Here is a 25,837-nt window from a genome sequence, read left to right as displayed (position 1 = left end):
CTGTGGAGGAACAGTTGGTCAAGTTTGCAAGAGATGGAGCCAGATCTAAATATGGCACAGGCTCGCTGGTACGGAGCAGAAGGAAGGCGGCATATGTGTCTGAGCAGTTGGATTGCTGCATGCTCTGTTAGATTTCCTTAACATCAAGTGCGTCTCTTCCCTTTTTCCTTTCTTTTTTAGCAAAAAAAAAAAAAAAAAAAAAGGAGCAGAAGCTCACAAAAAATGTCTTCAGGAGGAAATAGGGAAGGGCTATAATAAGGAGGTGATGGACCCTCCATGTCCCTGCTGGCTCAGCTGGCAGGTGGAGGCAGACGCATTTGGACGAGATGCTTCTCTACAAAGATGAAACCAGGAGGCAGTGGCCACCTCCAGCCGATCTCCTTGCTGCTGGTGCCCACACTGAAATCTGGCCTGGCAAACGGCCTCTTCCCAGGTGACCTCCGTGCTGCTGCCAGGTGTTTGATGTCAGTGGAGGAGCTGCTACAGGTTGTGCATCCCACAGAGTCCAAGACCTGCAAGCGGGAGGAGGTCACTGGTGCCCATCTGGAGATACTGCATAGCATCAGCCTTCCAGCTGGGACTCTGCACACCAGGAGCGAGATACCTTTCCCAGGTGCTCGGGGCTGTGTGCTCAAACTGAGAGCCTCCTCCGAAGTCACAGGCCACTTTGTCGGCACAGAAAAGCTGCTTGCCTTTAGAAGTTCCTCCTGGGAGCTGTATCCCCACACCCCACTGGTTGCATCAAGCAAGTTTTTGAGCCCCTTTGTCCGCTGACAAAAAGCCTGCAGAGAAATCAGGATGCCCCTTGGACTTTGTTCACCGCTGGTAAGAGCTGAACAAGGATTTCACTCTCCCTCTGTGCCTGACTGTGGAGACAGCTGGAGGCCAGGCCATGCCCAAGAAACAACATGCTCTGTGTGTGGCTCCTGCCCATGCTGGAGGGGAACCTGCAACCTCTCTCCCCTGTGTTGGGGGGTTTGAAGCTTTCTTGCCCACAGGATGCTCTTGGTGGGCTTTCACACACCGGGGAAAAGGCAGGGAGCTGGGGAGGGGAAGCCAAGGGTGAGGCTGTGGCAAGCAGCTTCAGGTGGGACTTGACTCTTAAACCACCTAGTTACAGGGTTAGTCGTGGATTCTTCTCCATCCCTGCAGAAGAAACACCGACTTGACTGTGAAGCTGTGTGTCGGAGTCCTGTGTCGCTATGTTTGACCATTTAAACCAAGGCTTCCTCATAGCTTTCTAGTGAGAAGGGCTGGCATGGCTGAGCGGGGAAGAGTTTAGCACAGACGTAGTGGGCAGGTGACTTGTCCGACCATCGGCAGCAAGGGCAGGGCCATGCATCTGAGGAATGGGAAGGAATGGGCACTGTGTCCTGGATCTGAAGAAGACAGGAGCTGGAGGGGAGGGGGACACCTGCTCAATGGCTGCTACTGAGCATCTTCCCCTGCAAATCGCGTTTCCCCATCTCAGCACTAATGCAAGGAGCTACCAGCTCTACACAGGCAAAATTATGGCCTGGACTTTTCTGTAGGTGTTTCAGCTCCCGTTGGCTCAGGGTCCCGCCCCGGCCTGGCAAACACCATCTCCTGCTCTCCCAGGCCAAGCAGATGTGCAGCCGGAGCAGTGCCTTATGCAGAACATGGCCCCCACTAAAGAGTCAGTATTTGCCAGCAAATAACATATGGTTTTTCTTTTGGTTTAATTGCCTTGGAGTCAGTCTCCTGATCTGCATTTGAGATCAGAAACCCCCAAATCCTTACCACAGGGGGAAGAGCTACAGAGAAAGAAAGATGCAAAGACAGGACCCAGAGCAGCGGTTATGGTGCCTGGTGTGTTGCAGCGATACCGGTGTCTTGGAGCAGCACCTCAGTTTCCTTTCAGCTACTTCTTCTGCCCTTTGCAGACCTGCGTGGAAATGGCTGAGAAACAAAGCGCTCAGCCTGCTCTGGAAGAATACCAGGCTGTTGGCAGAGCATTGCTTGAACGAAGAGTCTGAGGATGGTGCTGAACTTTCTGCATTCACATCCTGGGAAAACAGGTGGAAAACGATCCTGGTTTGGTTGTCCACTGCTGAGCTAGCTCTTAACGCCGAGCCTGTGAGTAAAAAAAAAAAAAAAAAAAGGATTAAGTAGACATTTAAGAGCTTTAATAGTATAAAATAGAGATGGTCAAAGTGTTTGTGTACAGAGATGTTTGAAATGCCCTTTTGCGAGTGCTGAGATTCATCTTATTTCAAGGGACAGAAACAGAGGAATATAAAAGCAGGATCTTCTGTGATGCAAAACTGCTGCTTGTTTCATGGTTTTGCTTAATTCATTTTTATGATCAGGGTAATTCAGTTTAACTCAGTCTCTTTTCTCCCCCTGCTCCCCCTGTGCAACACAAGCCCATTGGCGTCTATGTTACTGGCAACCGGTATACCGAACCCTAGCCAAGCATGTGTGAAAATAAAGCCGCAATCTGCTGAAAAACAGGTTTTAAGATGGAAACAAATAATTAGAAACACACAAATTAGTGTGTGTCTGGCAACAGGTTGGGCTCTGCATGGATTTAAACAGAGCTGTAACGGCAGGATGGGAGCGATGCAAACCGGGGGCAGTGGCCGAGTGTTGGCTTTGGTGCGTCAAGCGGAAAAGATGCGGGGAAGGAGCAAACCTGGGCGGGTTTGGCTGGGGCGGAGCACCCAGAGCTGTGAGAGAAAATAGCAAGATTTGGGGTTTTTGCGTAAGTCCTGGCATTTCAAGGACCGAGGCCTCAGATGAAGGATGAGCTTTCGGCTGATGTGACAAGCACTGCCACTGAAGCACCCTGCCTCCAGCGCTGGTTCTTCCCCTCTGCCGTCTGCCTGCGCTGGTGCGTGTTTACTGGGCAGTGGTGGGGCATCAGTAAGCCACTTTGGTGGGGAAGGTGTGGAAGCACTTTCTGTAGGTTGGTACCTTTGGTTTTGGGTGGTTTTATGCCTACAGGTTCAAGGGCTCTGGCAATGGCCTGGGGCAAGGCAGAGGGGAGCCCTTCTCATGCCCCTTGGCTGGGCAATGGGCAATAGGTCCCCTGGGGAACTTTCTAGCAGCTATCAAAAGCAAACCAATTAAATATCCTTTTTTTCTCTCATTCACATGGGCATCTTACTGCTGAAATTGCAGCGTACCCATTCCTCAGCGTGCAGGTGTGTGAGAGCAAGGCACACCAGCAGCATGGATTGTTCTTCTGCACCCATTGTTATGGAAATTGCCTTAGAGACAGTTGCTCCGGCACACATTTTTAGAAGCATGAGTGAGCTGTGCGGCAGGAAAAGCGCTTCGAGGGGAGGAAAACCGCCCGCCAGGCTCCCAAGGCTGCCCCTTCCTCCAGCGGCACGGCGCAGCCTGGCTGGCTGTCTCGGTAGGGATGGGATTTAGGGTGTTCCTTTGCCTGATAAGGCAAAGAGAAAGAGCCTGTGGAGGAGAAGCCCCTTCTGCGTCAGTCTCCAAGGAAACCCTTAGGGCTGCCTGCCTCAGCCCTTCCCAGACGCCCGGAGTTTGGGCAGAAGCTCACGTGTCCCAGACTTGTGACTGAATCATATATCCATACTTCCATCGGCCAATGGAGTTTCACTACTGCAAACGGCCCCATTTTAGGCAAATTGTGGGGTTTTCCTACTCCTAGATGCCACTTTATCTCAAAGATCCTCATGGTTGGCTTGGTGTGCATGAGAAGTGATGTCCTCCCGTGAGCTCGAGAGAAACTAGCCCTATCTCTGCTCCGAGTGCACATTCCTCACCGCTGAGTCTGAAAGGAGAAGCCTTTTAACGCTCCCACACCTCCCAGCTTCTTGAGAGCAAGCCCGGGAGCTGCAGCCGTTATGGGAAAGCTTGGGCAGCAGGTGCTTCCAGGTCTGCTGCCACCAGCCTGGCTGCAGCGCCCGAGCCGGAGCGCGTCACCCCGAGCTGCCAGGGCAGAGGGGCTGCCTCTGCCCACCGCCCACCAGCAGGCAGGATGAGCGGAGGAGAGAAAGCAAGTCGCCAGCCCGGAGGTTTCCAAAACACTCCGGTTAGGTCTGGCCAGCTGCATGGGCACTTTCACTGCGTGCTCCCCATTGGCACTGAGATGCCCAGCCCTCCCATCTCAGTTTTGAGTGAAAAAAATAGCTCTTCTCATCTCAATTAATTACAAACAAGGGCAAGGTTTGCCTGTCTCTCGGGCTTTGTCTGTGCTCGTCATCGCTGGCTGCTGTGAAGCAGGACGAGCCCTCCTGTGCCCTGGAGCTGCGTGCAGCCTCAGCCGATGAAAGGGAAAAGTGCGGCTCTGGTGACCTTTGTTTGCGTAACTGCTGCCCACAGTCCCTGCCTGACATTTGAGGAGTGACCGTAAGTGCTGTGGGGAGCCGGGGGAGCATCGTGATGGGGGTGCTGGGCAAAGCAGATGAGCCTCTCCTTGCTGGCAGGGTACCAGGCTGAGCCGTGGCCTGTCCTTCCTCTGGAAGTCCTGGTTGACTTGCACGGTGGTGTCTCACCAGGAACCAAGGACAAGAAACCTGCCTCCAGCTTCTCACCAGCCAGGCAGAGAGTACGGCCACAGTTTGTCTGTTCCCAAGACCACTTTGCTGCCCGCAGTGGTAACGGAGCCGGAGCGGGGTGGAGCGTTTGGCTGTGCGGGATGGTGTGTTGATCACTGCTGGTGCCATGGTTGCTCACCGGCTGGAGCTGGGAGGGAGCCTTGTCATCCAAACGGGGATGCTGGGTGTCACAAGGTGGTGGCAAGATGCCACCAAACAGCCTGGCCCACTCTGGCCTGCTGAGTCCCCAGCTTCAGCCCTGGCTGCTCCTCAGCATCCCCCAGCCCCTTCCTGGGGCTGCCTGCGGCTGTGGCCGCAGCGGGGAAGGACTGCTCTGTCCCACGCCTCCCTCTGTTGGCGTTTGCAAGCAGGCTGGTCTTAATGCCTCCAGGCAGAGCAGTGCTTCATGAAGGACGATGGAGTCGGGTGCTGTGGGTGCATGTGAAGCTGCTGAGCATCCTGACCTTTGCGCTGGCACATTGTCTGGTTTTGTAGTCAGTACAGTTGAAAGGGTATTTTTCTCCCCAAACTTGAGAGATTCTTTACCCCAAGGGTTCCTGGTGTTGCTAACCCCAAAAGCTTGACCCTCAACACCCAGAAGCCTGAGATCAGCATAAGCCCTCAACTGTGTTTCTTTTGATAATTAAAATTTTGAGGAGGATGAGAAGGGTAATTCTTTATATTTCACATTCTGAGCCATTTAAGCTTAATTTACCTCCCTTGCTACTTTATCTGCTGCACTTGTGATGGCTGGAAGGTCCCTTTTATTTAGTTTTGTTTGCTTTTAATGTGAAAACTGAGATTTTGGGGGCAGGTAGCTGAAGCAGGGCTGCAGGAGCTGACAGCCCTGGGCTGTGCCTTGCTGTGGAAGTCGGATGCCTTTGCTGGACATCTGGCCGCTTTAGCGGCAGATAGCAGGGCAGCTCACTTTAATATTTACCCTGAGCTAAAAAAAACAAGTAGAATGGAGAAAAATATACAAAGTAGGCCATGAAAACAGGGTTTGTGAACATCTGAGATCCGCTCCTAATTAATAGCAGTTCCCATTCCAGAAATCATACCATTCAGCAAGTTAATCATCTTTGCTCACACATACAATGCACTTCAAGAGAGAGTGAGTCACCCTCATTGAAATGCCTGGCGTTACGAAATCCAGCGTGACTGATGTAACAGAGCCGGCTGAGCTCTCCAAATTGGCCGGGAGCACCAACAGCGAAGCGCAGCCCGTGTGTAAGTTGACTTCATTGAGTTTTGCTTCTTCGTACCCGGGCTGGATTTAGCCTTCAGTTACTAAAACAGACTCGGAGGGAAGGGGGCAGGAGGGAGGGAGGTGGGCAGAGGAGCAGAGAAGGTGCTTGGCATTGCCAAGCCTGATGGTCCTCCGCTCCCGACGTGGACCTGCCCGTCCACACCTTTGGGAGCCCATGAAGCAACTGCATAGCGGCCCCGATCCTGCAAGTATTTTGGCACGCACATAACCCTCAGCACTGTTGAGGTGCCTGGGACCAGCACGCTGATCACATCGCTCTGCGTGTTTAACCGGTCGCAGGCCCAGGGATTTATTCTTCTTTTCTTGGTTGGGAGAGGAATGTAGGTTGAATTCAGCATTAAGATTCTGCCTTGATATCAGCTGTTCCCTCTTAAATTAAATATTACTACCTGCAAATATTTCCTTTTAGCACTGGGAGCCATTTGCTTGGCGTACTTTGTTTAAATGTCACCATATGAATTACTGAAAGTAATTTAAATATTTAAAGACATATACTGCAAGTCTAATCTTATTTTGAAATACTGAGCCAGATTCACAGCTGATGCAGCAGATAGCAGCTCAGCCTGGCACCCCTCGTTCCTGTCCTAGTTCTTTAAATTAATAATTTGCATTTCCAAAACCTTTCACCCAAGAAGTCTGGGCTCTGAGATGTTTTTTTTTTTTTTTTTTCCCAGCCATATTTTCTTCTCTCTTTGAGGCCTTGCAGCCTCTAGGATGGGTGTGAGTCCCTCAGCAGCTCCTCTCCCATCCGTCCATCCACCTTGACCACCCTTCTGGGGCATCTGCCCCAAAGGGCGAACCCTGGGAGAGACAACATCAGAAATGCCAGGGCCCCAGCAGAAAAGACAGCAGCGCTCTTGTATTTCATGTTTTCCAGCTGGAGAAGATCCCCCTCCTGACACAACCTTTTCATCTCTCGTTATCTTTATGAACAGCTTAAAAAAATTAAATCATTTCTGGCACACTGGCCGCACTGCTGAAGAGCTGTTCCTCTTCCACTTCCCTCTTCACCCGCTCAGATGAGAAGCTACAGGTGATGTTGTGGAGTAAAGGAAAGACTTTCCATGGGGAAAGAAGCTAAAACAGTAAACCAAAGGATGATTCTTAAAAGCAAAACAGATGAAGATGTCACCAGAAAAACGCAGTGATGAAACACTCCTGGTCCTTGGAAATTACCCTACATGCTGTTGGAAATTACCTTCTGACTCAACCAGCGCGGTGCATCTGATGCCACTTTGCTAATAGCTTTTACTTGACCTGAATACCCGTGGTTTGCAAGGAAATAATGTTCCCCGTGAGAAATGCCACCACCCAGACCCGAGCCTTCCCTAGCTTTCCTGAGAAAAGCTCGAGTTGGGTGGCTGCTGTGATTTCTCCAGCTCCTGGGGGCAGCCTCCCCGATGAGCTGTGCTCCCACCGCTGTGTGCTGAGCTGCGTGGGTGCACCCAGAGCCCACTTGGCTTTGATCTCACACCTCCACCTGCCATCTCAGATGGGTCTCGTAACCTGAGGACCAAGTGGCCTTTTAATCAAGCTGCAGGCATCTCCCTGGCACGTTCGTCTTGCCTGGTGCCCTCCCTCCTGAGACGAGTCTGGCTTCTTACACAAAGCCGGTGACTCATTCTCCAGGATGTGTTTGCTTAAAAGTTGCCTGGTCACCTCTTTCTCTGATCACCGCGTCCTCACTTTTCAGATCAGGAGTGAAGAAACAGCGATACACAGGCACAATGCACGCGTGTGCTGAAATGGCACAAGCTGCTTGCAGGATCCTCCTTTCCTTGTGCTCCATGTGTCCCCAGGCCGTGTGTGTCCCCCTGTTGTGGTCAGCGGTCAGATGTGGAGGAGCATCTATCTCAAAGCCCATCGTTTTCTCCCTGCTCCACCACTTGAGCTGTTAAATGATGTGAGCTCTTCCTGTCCCCTCAGCTTTGCACGTGTCCCAGGGCCATCCCACCCCTGTGAAAGCTGGGCTGTTAGTACAGCTGGGAAGGTTTCCCCCAAGTCCCTTTTGGCCACCAAAGCTGGCCCCTCCAAACCATGCTCGAGCAAGCTCCAGACCCTCAAGAACCCTTCAGAGATGATGCTGTCAGCGGGCATGGCAATGCATGTGATGTCTCGTGCATTGCTTCCTCGCACCGATACCATCCAGTGTCTTCTCCGCTGTGTTTGCTGGGGTGATAGACTGGGCTGAGGGCCCAGCAAAGCTTCCAGGGCTTGGCTGCTGTGAGACAGATAAATTGCTCGATGCCACACCAAGCGGCTTGGAGGACATTTGGGAAAACTGTGCCCTCTTCCTACCCAGCCTACAGCACGGCAAGGAACTGGAGGAACCACGGGATGGGCTGCAACGCCGGGCACAGGAGGAGCAGGAGCTGCAGCCAGGATGCCTTTGCCATGGCTCAGCAGCCAGGGAGGCACAGCGGGACGGGCTCACAGCACTCAACGGGCACATCTCCTTCTCCACACCATGCTGGTGTGTCTTTTCTGGTGTACAGTGAGATGAACTAAAACCAGGCTGGCCATGCTCAGGGGGTTGTAGTCAGCAGCTCAGAGTCCAGCTGGAGGCCAGTGGTGTGCCCCAAGGGTCAGCGCTAGGCCTAATGTTGTTTAATTTCTTTAGTGATGACCTGGATGATGGGACTGAGCGCACCAGGTTTTAGAAGATACAGAAGCAGGAGGAGCAGCTGATCCATCAGAGAGTCATGCTGCCATTCAGAGGGACCTCGATGGGCAGAAAGGAGCTTCACGAAGTCCAGCAAAGGGCAGTGTGAACTCTTGCCCCTGGGGACGAATAACCCCACGCACCAGTACACTCTGGGGATCAACCAGCTGGAAAGCAACTTTGCAGGTAAAGACCTAGAGGGCCCTGGTGAACAACGAGTTGAGCGTGAGCCAGCAATGCATTCTCATAGCCAGCAGCATGGTGGGCTGCATTAGGAAGAGCGTTGCCTGCAGGCCAAGGGAGAAGAAGGAAGAAGGTTTTTGCTTCCTTCTTTGTCACCAAGCACTGTTGCCACTGGTGGAAACTGGACTTGCACCTTGTGGGTGTTTCAGTTATCTCTTGCCAACTCTCAGGTCCAGCAAAGTGCTACACGAAGGAGATTTAACTCCATTTCACGCATCACGAAGCAGGACACAGACACAGGGAAGGGACCTGCTCAGCATTGCACAATTAGGCCAGCGGTGAGCTGGGAAGGGACCAGTCTCTTCCCTGAGACCCGGTCCCGTTCCCTCTGTGCTGGGTCATGTTCTTGCAGCTCACACATGCATATCCAAAAGCTGTGAGTGTTCCCAGGGGTGTCAAGCAGGCTGGACCAGTGACCGGTAGGGATTGCTGAACAAGCTCACAGAAAATTGGAATTTTGTTAAATACATTAAATGAAAAAAAAACAAGCTAAAAAGAGATTGTCCCAAGAGACGGTTTGTGTTCAAAATAAAGCTTTGTTTCTTGGAAACTAAACTTTTTGGGGAAAAAGAGCAGGATTCATCTGAACATTGCTAACACTCGGAGGAAAACAGAAGTCATTTTCCAGTGCTCTGAAAGGGGAACCAGCCCCTTGCTCACAAAACACTCCACGGAAATTGCTTCTTGGGTTTTGTTCAGTTTTATTTTAATTGCAATGAGGAGTTGCAAAAGCAGAGGACATGGGGCAAGAAAAAAAACCCTCAGGAACTGGAGCATCTTCACAAATGGCCAGCAAAACCTCTCAGTGAAGAAGCAGCGTTGCTGCAGCACAGGTGGTGAGACGTCGAAGCGGAGCAGGAGCCTGGGTTGCCCATCCATTCGTAGCCCCCAAATAGATCCAAACCAGAACAACTACTGGAATGAAAAGCAGCACTGTGGGAGGACATGCACAGGCTGGGAGACCTGCCCTGCTCACTGGAATGAAAGGTTGTGGACAATAATTGATTTTAAAGCCACGGACAGAGAAGCATGGTGCAGCCTCCTTCCTCAGTATCTCTGCGTCGGCTCGGGGCTCAATGGGTGCAGTTTGGGGTTTTGTTGATAGGCCGGGATGTGGCACACCGCCACGTTGCTGAGTCTGCCCCTGATCTTGTTAGTGTGTGAGTCTGCACTGCCAAAGCTGCCGGGACTGCCTCGGATCCACAGCGGAGAGCTGGGCCGGGCTGCTGCACCCACTCAGCAGCGGGGAGAAGTCCTGGCAGGATTTGCGTTTCAGAGGAGCACCCAGAAACCCAGTGCCTCACAGGACCAGGCTGAGGAGCACTGAGCGCCCATCTCGGGGTGGGGAGAGAAGCCTGTCCTGGAATTTGGTGGCCCTGGTTGAAATCAGAGGAGGGAGAGCAGAAAGGCTGGTGAGTCAAAGCTTGCAAAGCCATCGTGTCTTCTCTCAGCTTCTCCTACCAGAGCGACAGGCTGGGAGCTGGCGGGGCCACACAGCACCTTCCCCAGGAGGCTCTGCACCGTCTGCACCCGTCCCACATTTTCCCTATCCGGCTGCTTCTCCCGCCCCAAGCCAGCATCCCAGCAGCAGCTTGGGAGAAGCAGGCAAGGGGCACAAAACTCAGCCCCTTGGGGAATGTATGGGGGGCAGCTGGGCTGGGGACGCGGAGCTGGGTGCAGCCTGTGCTCGCCCTGCTCATTTGCGGCCCTTCCTGGTGGGTGGTGAAGCTGCTTTCGCAATTGTTTCCTGTGAAAAGCCCACACCAGGAAGCTCACCACTTAGCCTCCTTGAAAAAGAAATATTTCTCTGCAGGAAATTGCTTCTTGAAAACAGCCCGGCCGCCTGGGAGAAGCTGCCGAGGAACTGACATGCGCGCAGGGCGGGCGGCCGAGGATGCTGAAACTGCGGAGCTGAGGAGGCGATGGAGACTGAGCGGATCGGAGAGGAGGTGCTCAGATGGCACCAACAGGTCCTGCACGCGCTGGCTTGGGCCGCTCCTCTCTTGCCTGACTGTTTTCTAAGAAGGAAGGGCTATTTTTGGCACAGAAACAGAGGAATTATTATAAATGGGGTATGTAAGTGTATATTCAGCTACACGCTGTGCAGTCTGTGTCCGATGTGTGCATGAGACAGGCTTGAGAGTAGATGTTATTGGCTTTTTAAGTCCCATAAATATCCTGTCCTGCTCTATCATTGTAGTGACAGATTCTGGAGGGTCTAACGCAAAGGGAGCACTGGAGCTGCCCCCTCCTCTAATTCTCTGCAGAGGATAAAATATTTCCCAGAAAAACTACTTTTGGCTCTGCAGACTGGATTTTTTGCACCCAAGTGGAAGCACACCCCTCTCCATAAAAACACACAGGTTTCCTTAAACCCTGAAGATGGAGCCAGACTTTTCTTCCCTGCCCAGTGAAAGGATGAGAGGCAATGGGAACAAATTGAAACACATGACATGACAGTGAAGCATAAGAAAACACATTTTTTTCACTGTGAAGGTGGTCAAACACTGCATCAGGTTGCCTAGAGAAGTTGTGGAGTCTCCATCCTTGGAGATACTGGGATACCCATCGGGGATGCAGTACCCGCTCTAACAGATGCTATTGTGAGATGTGGGTTGGACCAGACGCTCCTCAGAGGGACCTCCAGCCCTCCTGGGCTTCTGTGACCACTAAGAGGTGATCACAGAAAACAGAAAAATGGGGTTCTTGGAGCCTCAGTTTTTCCTGTGGAGATGTTTAAAGGGAAGCAAATGTCCGTGTTCCCCAAGGCCTACAGCACTCTGCGTGCAGCTTTGCTCCCCTGTGGTTGCCACAGAGCTTCTAGATATACCTGGAGACCTGCATGGTGGAAAGGTGAGAACCAGCCCGAGGGGAAGACTCCTCCATCAGGTCTGGTTGTACAGACACAAAGTGGGGACAACTGTCCTGAGCTGCCCAGCCGCCGGTTTTTGCACAGGAGAGATCGGTTAGCTTCTTCTGCAGGAACATGCCTGAGAACAGTTTTCTTGTCTTGGACCAAAATTCATTGCCACGTTGATACGAAAGTCTCCAGCTCTGGAGCACAAGTGCATCCTGGAGAGGCAAATGATGCTATGTGCATTTCATGGAGGAAAAATGGCATCACTCAGGGACCTTGCCATGGAGCTTGCATGTGCTCCTGGCTGCCTCACGCTACACAAGATGCTCCATGAAGGTTTCTCCTCATGGCGGTTCTTCCCCAGCTTACACCTACCTGCCTTTGCTGGGGCAGCAGAGAGGGAAGATTCTTGCCAGGGCTCAGCACCCTTGCAGGATGGAGCCCACTGGAGACTTTGCTCTGAAGCAGGGCTGCGTTAGGAAGGGAAATCCGCTCCCCTTGCCGAGGTAGATGCCTGCAGTGTCAGAGCTGGTGTGCCGCGGGGACGGCTTGCTGCAGAAAGAAGAGCGCTGCGCTTCCATCCTCCCGCTGAGCATTTGTGGGTGAAGCGCTTCACCAGGCCAAAGTCATCTGACATTTTTCTCGGGGGCGGGTGAAGCTAATGAATCCAGATTAGGCAGCGCGGAGGCTGGGGAGCTAGATTTCTGCTGAATATATATGAAGACAAATGTAAATTCTAAACTTTCTAGGGAGTATTTTTACCCTGGCTCAGTGTTAACGTTGATAAAAATAGTCACAAATTAGTGCAGGAGTAGAAAGCAAATTCAGGCCCTTTTTTTTTTTTTTTTTCTTTCTGTTAAAACCATGCATCTATTTCTCTACCAGGAGTTAACCTCTTACGTGCATAAATGAAACACGGGGTAAACCATCAACAAGTGCCCTTCCCTGACAAAATAACTCCTACCTCAATTAAGTAATTAGGAAGGAAAACTGAAGATAAATAAAGAGGCTTTTTTTTTTTTTTTTGAGATAGAATAAAGTGATTCAATGCAAGAAATTCAGCACTGCAAGAGGATGTTAACATCACACCAGCCCAGCTGCCTGGTTCGCTAGCACCCAGCTTGCAAAGGTGATGGGGAGGCACCAGCCCCATTCTGTGGATGGGAAGAGCGCAGTACAGAAAATTGTGATTTGGCTCAATGTCACAGAGCAAACCAGAAGCCACCTTGGGAGCCCAGGTCACCTGAGGAAATTCCCAGCTGAAATACTGTTCACAAAATACCGCTATGAGCTGCCAGTCCATCGTTAAACTGCCAGGAAGGGGAGCATCCTCCCTTGGTACTGATGGGTGTTGGGCCACAGGCACCTGGGACAGGTGAAGACTCCTGCTAGAAGGAGCTTGACAGCTTCATGGATTGATATCTGGCCCGGGAATCATACCTGATACTTGTTATTAGGTGTTGCAAACAGCTGACTGAGCAACGAGAAGATCAGTCCTAGGAAGGTTTAGCTGCTACAGCCCAGAGTTGTTTGGGGAAGGGCAGCTTTGGCAGCTGAGACTGGAAGGAAAACCCTTTTGGGATGCGATGCTGTTAAGAAAGTGTATATTAAAAAGGAAAAAAAAAGCAAATATATCGTTTTCAGTGGTTCATTATTAAGAAAACGTGGTTTAACTCCTGACAGGCTTCTGACTGGAAATACTTTTGCTTTACTCTTCAAATCCGTGGGAACCCTAGCCCTCACCTAAGCTGTAGTTAGTGGCACGAGTCCCCTCACAATGTGACACCTTCGGCCCTCTGCGCAGGCTTGGGCTGCTCCTCCAGCTCAAAGGTGCAGCATCCTTGGCAGCAATGCCACTGCAAGGCTAAGTCAGGACCTGGAGGCAGCTTTGGGTAGGTATCTGCTAACACCGCATTTACCTCATGGTCCGCCACGACTCACTGTCATGGTCTTTGGTTCTAACACATGAGACCCAAGTGGAAAAGAGGAGACACCCAAACACAGCCTGCTGGCTCAGCAGTCAGAGAACCTGGGAGAAGAGACATGGTGGCGATGGAAATGAGGAACTCGAGATGGCAGCTGCATTGGTGTCATGGGAGACTGGGTTGGATGAGGATGAAAGCAATCTGAAGCCAAGCTGGCAAGACGTGGCTGTGGACATGGGGAAGTTGCCGGTCACTGTCCTGGGCATCAAGTAGAGAGGCTGGTGGAGGAGAGAGCCTTTCTGCAGCAAAAAAAACAACCAGAAAGATGCACACAGCCCTATATATTAGAAACCCCAGGCCAGTTGTGGTGGTCCGGCAAAGAGACGAAGGCAATCGTCATGGAGCACTTATCGCTTCCTGCTGTCCTTGTCCCAAGCACTTGGGACTCTGGAGCTGAGCCGAAAGCTGCTCATTTCTGGACATGTTCTGAGCCCATGGTGAGACAACCACCACCACGGCCCCTGAGCCCCAGCCAGCCCTGCTGTGCTGAAGGAGACGGCACCCAGCATCCTGCCCCCAGCCTGTGTGCTTCTGATCTGCCATGTTTCGGGAAACATCGCGGGTGCGAGATGCCTTCTCCTTGGGAAGGGGTTTGAGGACGATGCCCGCAGCTCTCTGCAGAGCAGAGATTTCTTCTTTCACAGAAGAAATCCCTCCCGGATGGCAGCCCCGGCTGCTGCGGGGAAGGTGCGAAGCCAGGGAAAGGCAGCCCGGCGCTGGAGGATGAGAACTGGGTCTAGCTTGTGTCTGTGGTGCATTTTGGAGCGGCTGACTCAAGAGGGCAGCAAGCAGACAGGCTGGCACCAGCCACTGCCCGCTGCGCTGCCCGGGGAACCCACCGGGACGAGCCACATTCCCAGGGCCCGGGGATGGGCGAAGCAAAGGGAATCTGTTGCTCCCCTCCCAGTGTCCCCCAGCTCCCGGCCGGGCAGGCAGAGGATGCCACACTGGCGTTAGGCGACGTTATTTCGCTTTCGCCCTCGTCAGGGCGCAATCTGGTCTTGCCTCTGCAGGTGATGTGCCCGGAGCCTGCCTCGAAACTCATGTGGTTGCTAATGCGACCGCAAAATGGAGGTGAAACGTTTCTCTTCTGGTTTCACAGCACTGCACGCCAGCGGTGACACCTGCCTCCCTCGCACCGCAAAAGAGGAGCCAAGGAGTCGCCGGAAGATTTCTGGGAGCTGTTTTCGGTGCACCAAGGGCTTTAGACCCCAGTGTAAGGTCTTTGCACAACCTGTTTCTGTTCCTCTTATGAATTGAAGGTGCTTTGATAAACATACTGAAAGGTCAGCTGTTTTCACTGTGGCTTGCATAAGAACCTCAACATCCTCGGCTGCAAGAGCAGTGTTAGTAACTTCCTACTGCAACACTGAATCACAATAGCTTCCCACAGCAACCAGCGGTAAAAATAAACTGGGCAAGGGGAAGTGGACGGCTTCTGCTGTTCCGCTTTCTCGGGCACACTTGAGTCACAAAAAAAGAAAAAAGCGATGTAGAACAAGCCGTTTATTTTGCTGATGTCGATGAAATCCACGAACGGTTGGGAGCTCGGTCCCGCCAAAATTATGGTGTGTGTTGCAAGGGGATGCTCAGCGCGCTCGAAGTTAAGCATGTGCTCAAGTGATGTGTTCAATCTGCATTTTTCATTCAGATCCAGACTTAGGAATCAGGCTAAAAGGAGGCAGGGACCCCAGCGCAGCTGAGTGCGGCTTTTGTACCAAAGACGGATGAAGATAGCTTCCTTGGGATATTTTATGTGTCTGGGGAGACAGTGGCTCTGTTATGGTTTCAGAGGGAGATATTAGCTTTGAGAAAAGCAGGTCATGACTAGATGAAAATTGTCCTCAAATACAATCCAATTTGTATTTTTTGCCTTGAGACAATGTCATTTGAACAGTGCAGTTTTAAACAATATTACGACTGAGATTCTGTGTGCGTGTGCGCGTTTGTTTGCGTGTGGGGGGGTGTTTTAAGGAACAATATCTTTCCTGTTACACAAGCCCAGGTCTTGAAATTAAGCCAGCTCGGAAAAAAACCCCTGTGGAGACCTTGTCAGGTCACTGAGCCTGGGAACCTGCTGGTGAGGCAGACCCTGGCTCTTCCCTTTGTAACAGTACTCGCTGCGGAAGTTTATAGTAAGAGGCTAAAGAGAACAGAAGTTAGGGTCAAAAAGGAAAGGCTCATCTGTCCCAGACTGGGGAGGAGGAGCTGTTCTCCCCCCTGCTGATGCCCATGGGAGTTTGAAGAGCACGGGCTTGTAGGATAACCCAGGTGAGACAGGTCAAACCTCCCGCTCAAGGCTGGGTCGGCCCTGGGGTCAGAGCAGGTTACTTGGGGCGGTGCGGAGTCGAGCCTCGAAAATGAACAAGGATGGAGATTGCACAACCTCTCTGAGCAACCCGTCAATATTTGACTGGCTGCGTGGTGCAAATAGACTGCAACAGAAGCAGCTCGCACAAAACCACATTTTTAATGTCATCCTGGTCATTAAAAAGAGAAAGATCAAATCTATTTTGTGACACAAACCGTTTATGTGAGGCACGGAAAACTTCTGGGACTGGAGGACTGATTCACACGAAAGGTAAGAGACGGGAGGAAACCAGAAGGATGCCTCCAGTGACATTCCTGCCTTGAAATTTCAGTATCGCAGCACAAAAGGTTTGTATTTATAGTAGTGGATACCAGTAGGGAAGATACTCTAAAAATAAATGAGGATGTGTAGATAGAATCGTTTATTTTGAGGCTCATTCTAAAATCGAAAGGGAATCTGGAGGCTTACGGAGTCTCAGGCAATTTTATTTTGGAACTGTGTGCTGCTGCCCAAGATGGAGGCAGGGCACGACCCGCTCAACACCCACGCGGGCCTTCGCACCTGCCGGCCCGTGGGTCGTGTCACTGCATTCTCACAAGTTTTTCTTAAACTTTTGACTGAAAACTGACGCGCGGGGGTGGTTACTGCGGGTCCCCAGGCCCGACGGAGCGCGCTGGCTCTGCCCACCACTGCGCGCCAGGGGCCGCGGGGCCGCGCCCCGCCGCGCGCCTTCCCGCGCCCCGCCCCCTGCCCATATCGGGCTGGCCCGCCTTCCCCCGCCGCGCCTCATTGGCGCTGGGGGGCGTGGCGGGAGGTGGTGACGTGCAGCGGGGGGGGCGGGGTCTCCGCTCGGGGCCGCGCCGCGCCGTGCCGTACCGTGCCGCGCCGGGCAGGGCGTGCTGCCTCTCGGCCGGCCCCGCCGCCCGCCCCGCCTCCCGAGGCATGACACGCCGAGCCGCCGGCGAAGCCCCGCTTTAATTGAGGCCGCTGGGATGGGGCGCACCGCGTAGGGGGCAGAGCGGGGGCTACCGCGCTCCGGGGCCGCAGGCAGCGAGCACCCACCGGCCGTGAGGAGCGAGGGGCCGCGTCCAGTACAGCTCAAACCCACCCCGGCCCAGGTTGGGGGGGGGGTGGAAAGGAGCGGGGCCGCGTCCGGCCGCCGCGTGGGTGGCCGGTGGGCCGGGCGCTGGTGGCCGCCGCTGCCGAGCCCCATGAAAACGCAGGTCTGGGGGAGCTCCCCGCGGGCGCCCATGGCTGCGGCGATGCCGTGCAAGAGCGCGGAGTGGCTGCAGGAGGAGCTGGAGTCGGGCGGCGGCCGCTCGCTGCTGCTGCTGGACTGCCGCCCCCACGAGCTCTTCGAGAGCTCGCACATCGAGACGGCCATCAACCTGGCCATCCCCGGGCTGATGCTGCGGCGCCTGAAGAAGGGCAACCTGCCCATCCGCTCCATCATCCCCAACCACGAGGACAAGGAGCGCTTCGTCAAGCGCTGCAAGGCCGACACCGTGCTGCTCTACGACGAGGCCACCGCCGACTGGCAGGACGGCGGGGCCGCCACCTCCGTCCTGGGGCTCCTGCTCCAGAAGCTGCGCGACGACGGCTGCAAAGCCTATTACCTGAAAGGTGAGCTGCGCCCCCCCCCCCCCTCCGGGTCCCCCGGCCCCTCTCCGTCCGACCCCCGCATCCCCTGGTCGGCCGGAGGTGGCTGGGTTGTTTTGCTCCTTCGCCTGATTTATTTATTTTTTTATTTTTTTATTATTTTTCTCCTCTGCATCCCGCTTTAATCCCCCGCACAAAATGGTCGCAGGCTGGCAGCGGCCCGGAGCGCCCCGGTTCTTCCTGCGTCGCCTCCCCGGCAGCGGTGGGAGGGAGCCCCCCAACCCCCCGGAGGGAGCCCCCCGGAGGGGTCCCCTACAGCGCTGCCCCATCCCGGGCCGACTCCGGCTGGGCCCCATGGCCGCTCCCCGGGGCGCCCCTCGCCCCCGCTCCCCGGAGGGGGCCCTTCGGGGGCTCCCCTCCGGCGCCAGGCTCCCCTCCGGAAGGGATGGCTAGATTTGGGGAGGGAGGGGGGCAGCACAGCCGTCTCTTCTTAAAATTTTTCTCTCCTCCCCAGTCTCCAAAAAACGAGCGCTTGGGGTTTTTGTCCCCCTTTCCCTGGAAACGCCGCCGGGACTGGGAGGGGGCAGCCCGGCTGCTCCCCCGGGGTAGGGCGATGGGGGAGCGGGGAGCCGAGCCCCGCACAACCCCGTCCGTCAGGGCTGGGGTGGTTTGGGTATTTTTGTTTTTTAGTTTTTTAATTATTATTTATTTTTTTTTTTGTGGGAGGCAGGGAGTATGTTTTTTGGCCATTTTGAAAGATCTCAGCAGGCCCCCGCAGCGGGCTGAGCAGAGCCCACAGCTGGGCTGCTGGGACCCTTCCCGTCCTCCCAGTCGGTCGCTGGGTGGCGGGGTTGAGGCAGAAATAACCGGAGAGCGGAGGAGTCGGGAGGAGGGGAGTTGGGGGGTGAGCGGTGAAGAAAGTTGCCGCTCGCAGCCTTTTAACAAACGCTGCTGCGTCGGGATAGAGCCTTTGTGGGTACCCGGGGAGCCCCTGGTAGGTGGGTGGGGTGGCAGGGGGACAGGCAGGTATTTGGGGACCCAGCCTTCAGGGTTGCTGCTGCCTCCATCAAAGGCGCAAAGGCGGAGGGGGGCACCCCCAAGCACAGGGGATGGCCCCGCTTCCCCCCCGTCGCCCCGTCCCTCCAGTCCCCGCCTGTGCTGGTGGGTGAATCCCCCCTCCCGTCCCGGACTGGGGTTTCCCGATGGGCCCCGTTGCTCCTTTGCTTTGTCGTCCCGTTTCTCTCCCCGTTGTCCTCGTCCACAGCGGGAAGGAGCAGCTTTGCCGTTACCCCTCAGCTCTCCCCGACGGGCAGGGGAGGAGCTGAGCCCCTTTCTCTGCCTTTTTCCGGGAGCCTCGGTGGGAAATGTTTCCAATTAAAATTCCAAAATGGCTCCTCGGCGCTGTCTGGCGGCGCGGGGGGGAGGAGGAGGATGAGGACGAGCCTTTTCATGAATGGATGTGGCAGGAGCTGTCTGTCCTGCTCAGTGACCCCGCCGCAACCGCCGAACCCACTAACAAAGTTTCCAGGAGGCCTTTCTAATTAAACCATTTGTCAGTGTCAGATAGCTATGGCTGCGCTCCGCTTTAATATTGCCTGGAAAGGAGGTAGATCCGTGGGGTTTGTTGTGGGTTTTTTGTTTGTTTGTTTTGTTTTTTTCTTCCCTGCCCCTGCCTTTCTTCCCGAGCTGAGGAGCTGGAGAAAAGGACTTGGGAGCCGACGTGCAGGGTCCTATCCCTCCTCAAGCCTGCTGCGGCTTGGGTGGAGAACAAACCTGTGACACTGCTCTGTCGCAAAACCTATTTGTAGTGATAAAATAGGTGCGAGGATCGCTCTTTGGCAACACTTAAGGCCTGTTTTCCTGCTTGAAGGTGAATTATTTTATTGGGTTTTAGTGCCTGGGCTGGGTACGTGGTTGTTGTTCTCGCTTTATCTTTTCAGATGTGAATACTTTTGTGCTTTTCTGTCTAGGTGGCATAATAGCTCTTGCCTAAACTGCCCCAGACCCCTATTTCTGAGAAACTAAGTGAGGCAAGGTTGTCTCTTGCCATTGGTCTTATTTTTTGATGTTAGTTTCTCTTGTGATTGATATTTGGCCCCTATTTATCACAAGCAATATTGAACTTGGTAAGAAGTGCTCTTTGGTTTCCTGGGACCTGTTTGCTCAGTAGCAGTCAGCCCAGGGAAGATGAGGGAGCAGGGAGCTGCCTTTCTTGGGGAGAAGTTGAAGGTGTACCAACTTCTTGCTGTTAAAGACTTGCTAAGTAACATGCACATGTTCAGGCAGAAGGATTTCCCATTCTGAAGACTCAACCATCTTTTTCTCTCTGCCTCTCCCCTTCCCTCTTTCTTTTCCCCCTTCCCAGGTGGCTTTAACAAGTTTCAGACGGAATATTCAGAGCACTGCGAGACAAACCTTGACAGCTCCTCTCCCAGCAACTCTCCTCCGGCATCAGTCCTTGGCCTGGGAGGGCTGCGGATAAGCTCCGACTGCTCGGATGGTGAATCCGACCGGGAACCCAGCAGTGCCACGGAGTCGGACGGGAGTCCCATCCCTAACAATCAGCCTGCCTTTCCGGTCCAGATCCTACCTTACCTGTACCTGGGCTGTGCCAAAGATTCAACCAACTTGGACGTCCTGGGCAAATATGGCATTAAATACATCCTGAATGTGACTCCCAACCTGCCAAACATGTTTGAGCATGACGGAGAGTTCAAGTACAAGCAGATCCCCATCTCGGATCACTGGAGCCAGAACCTCTCGCAGTTCTTTCCTGAGGCCATTGCTTTCATTGGTAGGTAGTTGGCAGAATGTCTCTTTTCATACTCACTACTTGGGAATGTGGCAAGCTGCTTCCCAGGGTTGTTGCTCGTCTCTGGCCTCACCTCTCCGGGGTACAGCATCAGTGCTAGCTTAGCAGCCGAGTGTCACACTGCCAAGGTGACACTTCTGGTGCGTGTCACCCTGATTGGGTTCAGGCTGGCCTCCCTTTCCAAAATTCAGCCCTCTTACAGCACCTCAGCTGCGTTACCTGCAGGTGGTAGGACCTGGTCGCGCTGTCTCCTGCCCTTGTATGGGGATTTGCACCTGTGTGAAAGGGCTGAACCGAGGCGGTGGGGAGCTCCTTGGCCTGCTTTGCTTGGAGGAATGTGTGTTGACGGGAGCTGCACTAACGTGCCTGGTGCCAGCGATTCCTTAGCCCAAAGTGTGGTTAAAATCGAGGCGGGGAGGGGTGGGATGTTTTCTTTTCCCAAGGGGATTTGCCTAGTCTAGTTGTGATCCTGCTGTAAGTCGCCCTAACATAACTAACTCCTTGTATGGATACTTCTCCTAAGGTAAGTGTCAACACAATGAGTTGGTGATTATAATTACAGTGCAGAGCTCAGCTGGAAAAGCCGCTGTGCAGGCAGCCCCTGAGAGCTTTGGCTGTTGGTGGGGAGGGGTGCTGGGGGCAGGTCTCCTCTCCCAGGCTAGCATTGAGTTTGAAAATGGCTTCTTATTCTGTGAGAAGTGTCTTTCAGGCTGAACAGGGATGTATGCTTGCAGTGTGACCTGTGCTGTCTGCTGGTGATGGTCGTTAGCTTAATTAGTTCTGATTTATGGGGGTGGATGGCACAGGTGGTCACTACCACTGTTAGCTATTAAAAGCTGTACGACTTCCTATCTGGTTAGAAACACACTGGTGTAGGTAAAGGTGGAGGGGACCTTTACCTTCAAATTGCAATCTGTGCAGCCCGTTTCCATGCTGCTTTGTGGCCCCTGGTTAGGACCCCACTGGATGCGCTCACTCACTGTGCTGTAAGGCCTGAAACCGGGCAAAGCGGTGGTAGGTCCTCGTCTGCTTTTCAGCCATCAGAAACCCTGGTTCCCATGCGCTCTCCTGTGCCCTCAGATTCTGTCCTCTGGTAACACCACTGCGGTCAGAAGCGGCTGCTTCAGCGTGGCAGCAGGGACCTGCCTGATGTCCCATCTTCATTCACTTCCCGCACGGAGCCTGATATTAAACATCAGGGGTGAGGGACAGGGTCCCTGCTGGCACGTGGCATTTGGCATCTGTCTGCTCCAGTCTGCCGATGTCTCTCTGAACACCACGCTTGTGCTTTCCAGTTAATGACAGGAAATGGAGGATTACCTCACTCTAAAATCAAACACCAAGAAATGCAGTACAGGTCAGATGAAAGGGAAAAATGTCTCAGAAAAATGTTGAATGGGCAGAGATGGGGAGAGGGCTGGGTATGCTGGGGGGTGATTGCCCATTGTACTGGAAATTCTTGCCTGGTTTTGGAGGAGGGGGCAGAAAACCTGTTGTGGCTTGGATCTGGATCTTGTTTTGCCTGCATCTTCTTTGCCCTTCCCTGTGCTTGTGATGCCAGAGTGTCTCTTACCTCTGGCTTTGCCCAAGGATCCTCTTCTTCCTGCCACCTTCTCCCTCCCCACCAAGCTCTCGGTCAAATGACTGACTTCAAACAGGGCTGCCCAGAAGTAAGCAGCGCTGGGTTCTTGCGTGCATTCAGCGCTCTCAGCGGCGTGTCCCTCTTTCAGCACTAAGATGTCAATTCATAAAGGGATCACGCTGTTCTGGCTGTGCGAGAGACAATGAGTGTGTGTGTGCTTTTCAATCGGTGGCAAGGGAGGGGAAATTTCCTTGCTGTTCTCTCGCCATTTTTTCGGTCCAGCCTGCATTCCTGCTCCCCGCTACCATTCATCCTGAGAGTCTCCTCCAACACAAGCGTTTGTTTGTAGTGAAGTGTGTTTTTGTCGGTCCTAAAGAACAGTTTCACAATAAGGGAAGTTCCTGCACTTCAGACTCCGCTCAAATTGGCTTTGACCACATTCAGATAACTTTCTAGTGGAAGGAGGATAAGAGCAGTGGAAGAGAATGGCTTGTGTGGTGCTGGGCTGCAGCCTCGCAGTGAGCGCGCAGCCTTCCCCGGTTAGGTGGTGTTGAGATGGGTGTGCTGTGCCCAACCACCAGCATCTCCCTGGAGCTGTTGTCTCCACCTGCCTTCTGTGGGCGACTGCATTTCTCTGTTTGGATAGAGGGTACCGATGCTCCCTAAGCAAGAGACGTGTTGCCAGGCTTGATTAATACTTCCCAAGCACGTGGGATGCTTGGCCTTGCTGTGCAGCTTCACTGCGCGGTGGGAATCTTTCAGGAGCCCTTTGGGGAGAGATGTGGGTGTCAAAGGGACACGAGTGGGTGTCACTAGGAGCAGGGGATCCAGTTCTGGCAGTTGTCCTGGTCCTGGGAGCTTGCAGCTGCCACCTGGCCCTGCTCCAAAGTCATGCGTTTTTGGTGCAGAATAATAGACTCCCCCTTCCCCTTGTCTTGTTTCAGATGAGGCCCGTTCCAAGAAGTGTGGGATCCTTGTTCACTGCCTCGCTGGCATCAGCCGGTCTGTAACAGTCACTGTCGCCTACTTGATGCAAAAACTCAACTTGTCCCTGAACGATGCCTATGACTTTGTGAAAAGGAAAAAATCCAACATTTCCCCAAACTTTAACTTCATGGGCCAGCTCCTGGACTTTGAGAGAACTCTGGGACTCAACAGCCCGTGTGACAACCGCTCGCCCAGCGAACAGCTCTACTTCACCACCCCCACCAACCACAACCTGTTTCAGCTGAACACTCTGGAGTCCACATGAAGGGGATGCCTCCTGGTCGGGAACTTGAGCATCGAATCGCTTCTCTTGAGCATTTCAACTCTTACAAAAGTATCTGTCTTGCCAGGCAGCTCTGAAACGATTAGCTTCTCTGGGCAGAGGTGCCTGATCGCTGCTTTAAGAAGGCTAATGCCGTTCATTAGTGTCCTGATCAAAGTGGTTTGAAGAGGTAGTCTTTTTCCAGGGGGTTATTTAATACGGGCGATGTTACAGCGTTTTGAACGCAGCTGTTACGGCAATAACCGCTTTCCTGGGTGCATTGGGACTGTCAGAGCACGCACACGTGTGAAGAGCTACCAGGGGTTAGCTTGCTGTGGAAAGTGAGGAGAATTATGCACTTGGAAACCTTGAACAAAAGGTGTTGGGCCAAGACTGTTTTAAAACCCAAGTTTACTTTTTTTTTTGATTTTAAAAAAAAGAAAAGGTAGATCTTACTCGAGCTTTGGGTTCAAACTCTTTTTAAATATGTAAGTTCCTGACTGTTTGTACAGACGAGGTTGCAAAACCAGTATTTTATTCTGTTTCTTGTTTGTTCATTTATTATTTTTTTTAATCAAATGTTTATATTGACCAAATGCATTTTGCACACTTTGTGAAGCCTTGGTATGTCCTGGCATATTACTGGGTACTCTAGAGAGAGATACATGCTGCTGCTGTTGTTGTTAGCATCTGGTAGGAAGCTTTGTTATGTGTGAAGGCCAGTTGGGCTTAAACGCAACCCCTTCACCACTCCTGCACTCACAATCACAAACTCTGCACTGATTCAGCCAAGGTGACTAAGCCGCAAGTTTTGTTTTTTTTGTTTTTTTTTTTTTTAATGCCACCCCTGCCAAAAACACTGTTTGCTATTGCCAGAGGTAAAACTCTTGTAGCCTCCAGAGTTGGTAGAAGCATGTCTGAGCCCAGCTTCATTCTCTGTTGCCTGTTGACTGACTTAACGTCATCCAGCTGGCCCGAAACCATTCCAGCTTCCTGAGTACGGGAGGTAGTTGTGATGTTGGCGTTTCTCGCGCACACTCGATTCTTTCCCACGTGCACGGGGTGGAGGGGGGAACATGGCGAGCGCCTGGAGCAGAGTGAGGATTGCGTAGTGGGACGGGACTGAATTGTCACGCACGGAACGTGTGAGGGGAGTGAAGAGATGTGGAAATGACAAGAACATTGTAACAGAGAATTTATATATATATATATATATGAATATATATATTAACTGGCAAATTCTGAGATGATTGGAGCTTTCAACAGAGGTTCTGATTTTTTGTTTTCTTCCTCTTTCGAATAACTTTGCCGTGCCTTCTATTCTGAGAAGACTTGTTTATATTTCTGGCTAGTGTTTGGCAAACACCTTATACCAAGCCAGGAGGGGGAGGAAGTGGTAATAATTTCTGGGAGGAGGGCAGAACGGATTTGGAGATTTCTTTATTGGCTGCAATGTAGTCCCTCCTTTCTCCCCCCTCCCTGTCCACTTTAACTCTCATATAACTGAAAAAAAAAAAAGCCACGGATTTTTCTAAATATCCAGTTTTTTGTACTTTTTTCAAGAAAAAGAAAAAATAATTAAAAAAAAAAATCTCCATCTGGAGGAATGTTTGACGCTGTCACATCCTGAAACTGTTCTTTTTGTTAAAGATGTTACCAGAATGTTGGAATGAGCTTCTTGTTTTCTGGTTGTTTTTTGTTTGTTCGTTGCGTTTTGTTTGCAACAATGTTGGGATCGTGGGTCATTGGAAGGGAGAATGGGCGTAAGTACGGTTGCGAGTGAGAAAATTGAGAATATCCTAATTGCATCTTACCTCATAGAGGAATTTATTTTTTCAGGGATTTTTTGACAGTGCATCTGTATTGCATTACAGCTAAGCTGATTTGTAAAGGCTTCCTGTGCTGTTAGTGGTCTTTCTTCTTTAAAGGAAAAAAAACAAAAGATGCATCTTCTGATTAGTACAAATGAGAGCTTGTTAGTGAGGAATGGTTCTGCTTTTTGAGTTATGAAGGAAAATTAGTGACCCTATATATACTGATCCAATATTGGGACTTTGTTTATATTGCAAATAAATATTATTTTTTCTTTAAAAATGATGCGTGTGTCAGATGCTTGTCTAGCCTCTGCCCATATAAGGGCATGCTGCTCTTATCCGTTTTTCTATGGTCGATTAGTATTCTTCTGTGACCATGAAGAGCATTTGCTGGGCAGTGTTCAAGTGTGGTGTTTGGTTTCATGCACAGCTTAATTTTTAAGACCTGTGGTAAAACAGAGAGTGGGAGGTGGGAGGGTGAGCAGAAGGATATGGGGTATTGGATAAACTGGAGAACAAAGAACAGCTTGAGAATGGGACCAGCTTTGACCCCGGCCATTCCTCCATGCCAAAAATAAACAGATAAACTAAAGCCACTTTTGTTCACTGTTCAAGCGTGGCCTACAAAGGCATGGCGAGGCCTTGCCCACAACTGTTGTGATAGCAGACTTTTTGTTTTGGTAGGACAGCAAGAAGTCGTGGCCTTGTGGGCAGTCACCTGATGACAACTTCTGGGTCTCATGGAGAGCGGGAGCCCTCTCCTGCATCCTCAGTGAGGGGGCCAAGCCCCAGCTGCAATGTCGCATATGGGCTCTGCTGTATCCCCTGTGCTCCTTGGCCATGGGCGCAAGCGGTTTGCGGGAAACCTGGAAGGGCTGATGGGATGCTTTAGGGTGAAATGCGGCTCCAAGTGTCTGA

At 52.4% G+C, this 25,837-nt stretch overlaps 1 protein-coding gene across 1 annotated transcript; it reads left to right on the top strand.

Moving 5' to 3' along the window:
- The first annotated feature begins 16,887 nt into the window (after positions 1 to 16,887).
- Positions 16,888 to 25,202, top strand: DUSP7 (dual specificity phosphatase 7). The gene is made up of 3 exons (XM_086755625.1): positions 16,888 to 17,486; positions 19,828 to 20,256; positions 22,801 to 25,202. The coding sequence occupies exons 1-3, from the start codon at positions 17,075 to 17,077 to the stop codon at positions 23,106 to 23,108; spliced, it is 1,149 nt and encodes a 382-aa protein (XP_086611751.1). The 5' UTR covers positions 16,888 to 17,074; the 3' UTR covers positions 23,109 to 25,202.
- Positions 25,203 to 25,837: the final 635 nt, after the last annotated feature.

This window comes from Chlamydotis macqueenii, chromosome 10 (assembly GCF_036417535.1).
Source record: "Chlamydotis macqueenii isolate bChlMac1 chromosome 10, bChlMac1.mat, whole genome shotgun sequence".
NCBI lineage: Eukaryota > Metazoa > Chordata > Aves > Otidiformes > Otididae > Chlamydotis > Chlamydotis macqueenii.
The sequence above is the reverse complement of the archived record's forward strand: the minus strand, read 5'-3'. Positions and strand labels throughout refer to the sequence as shown.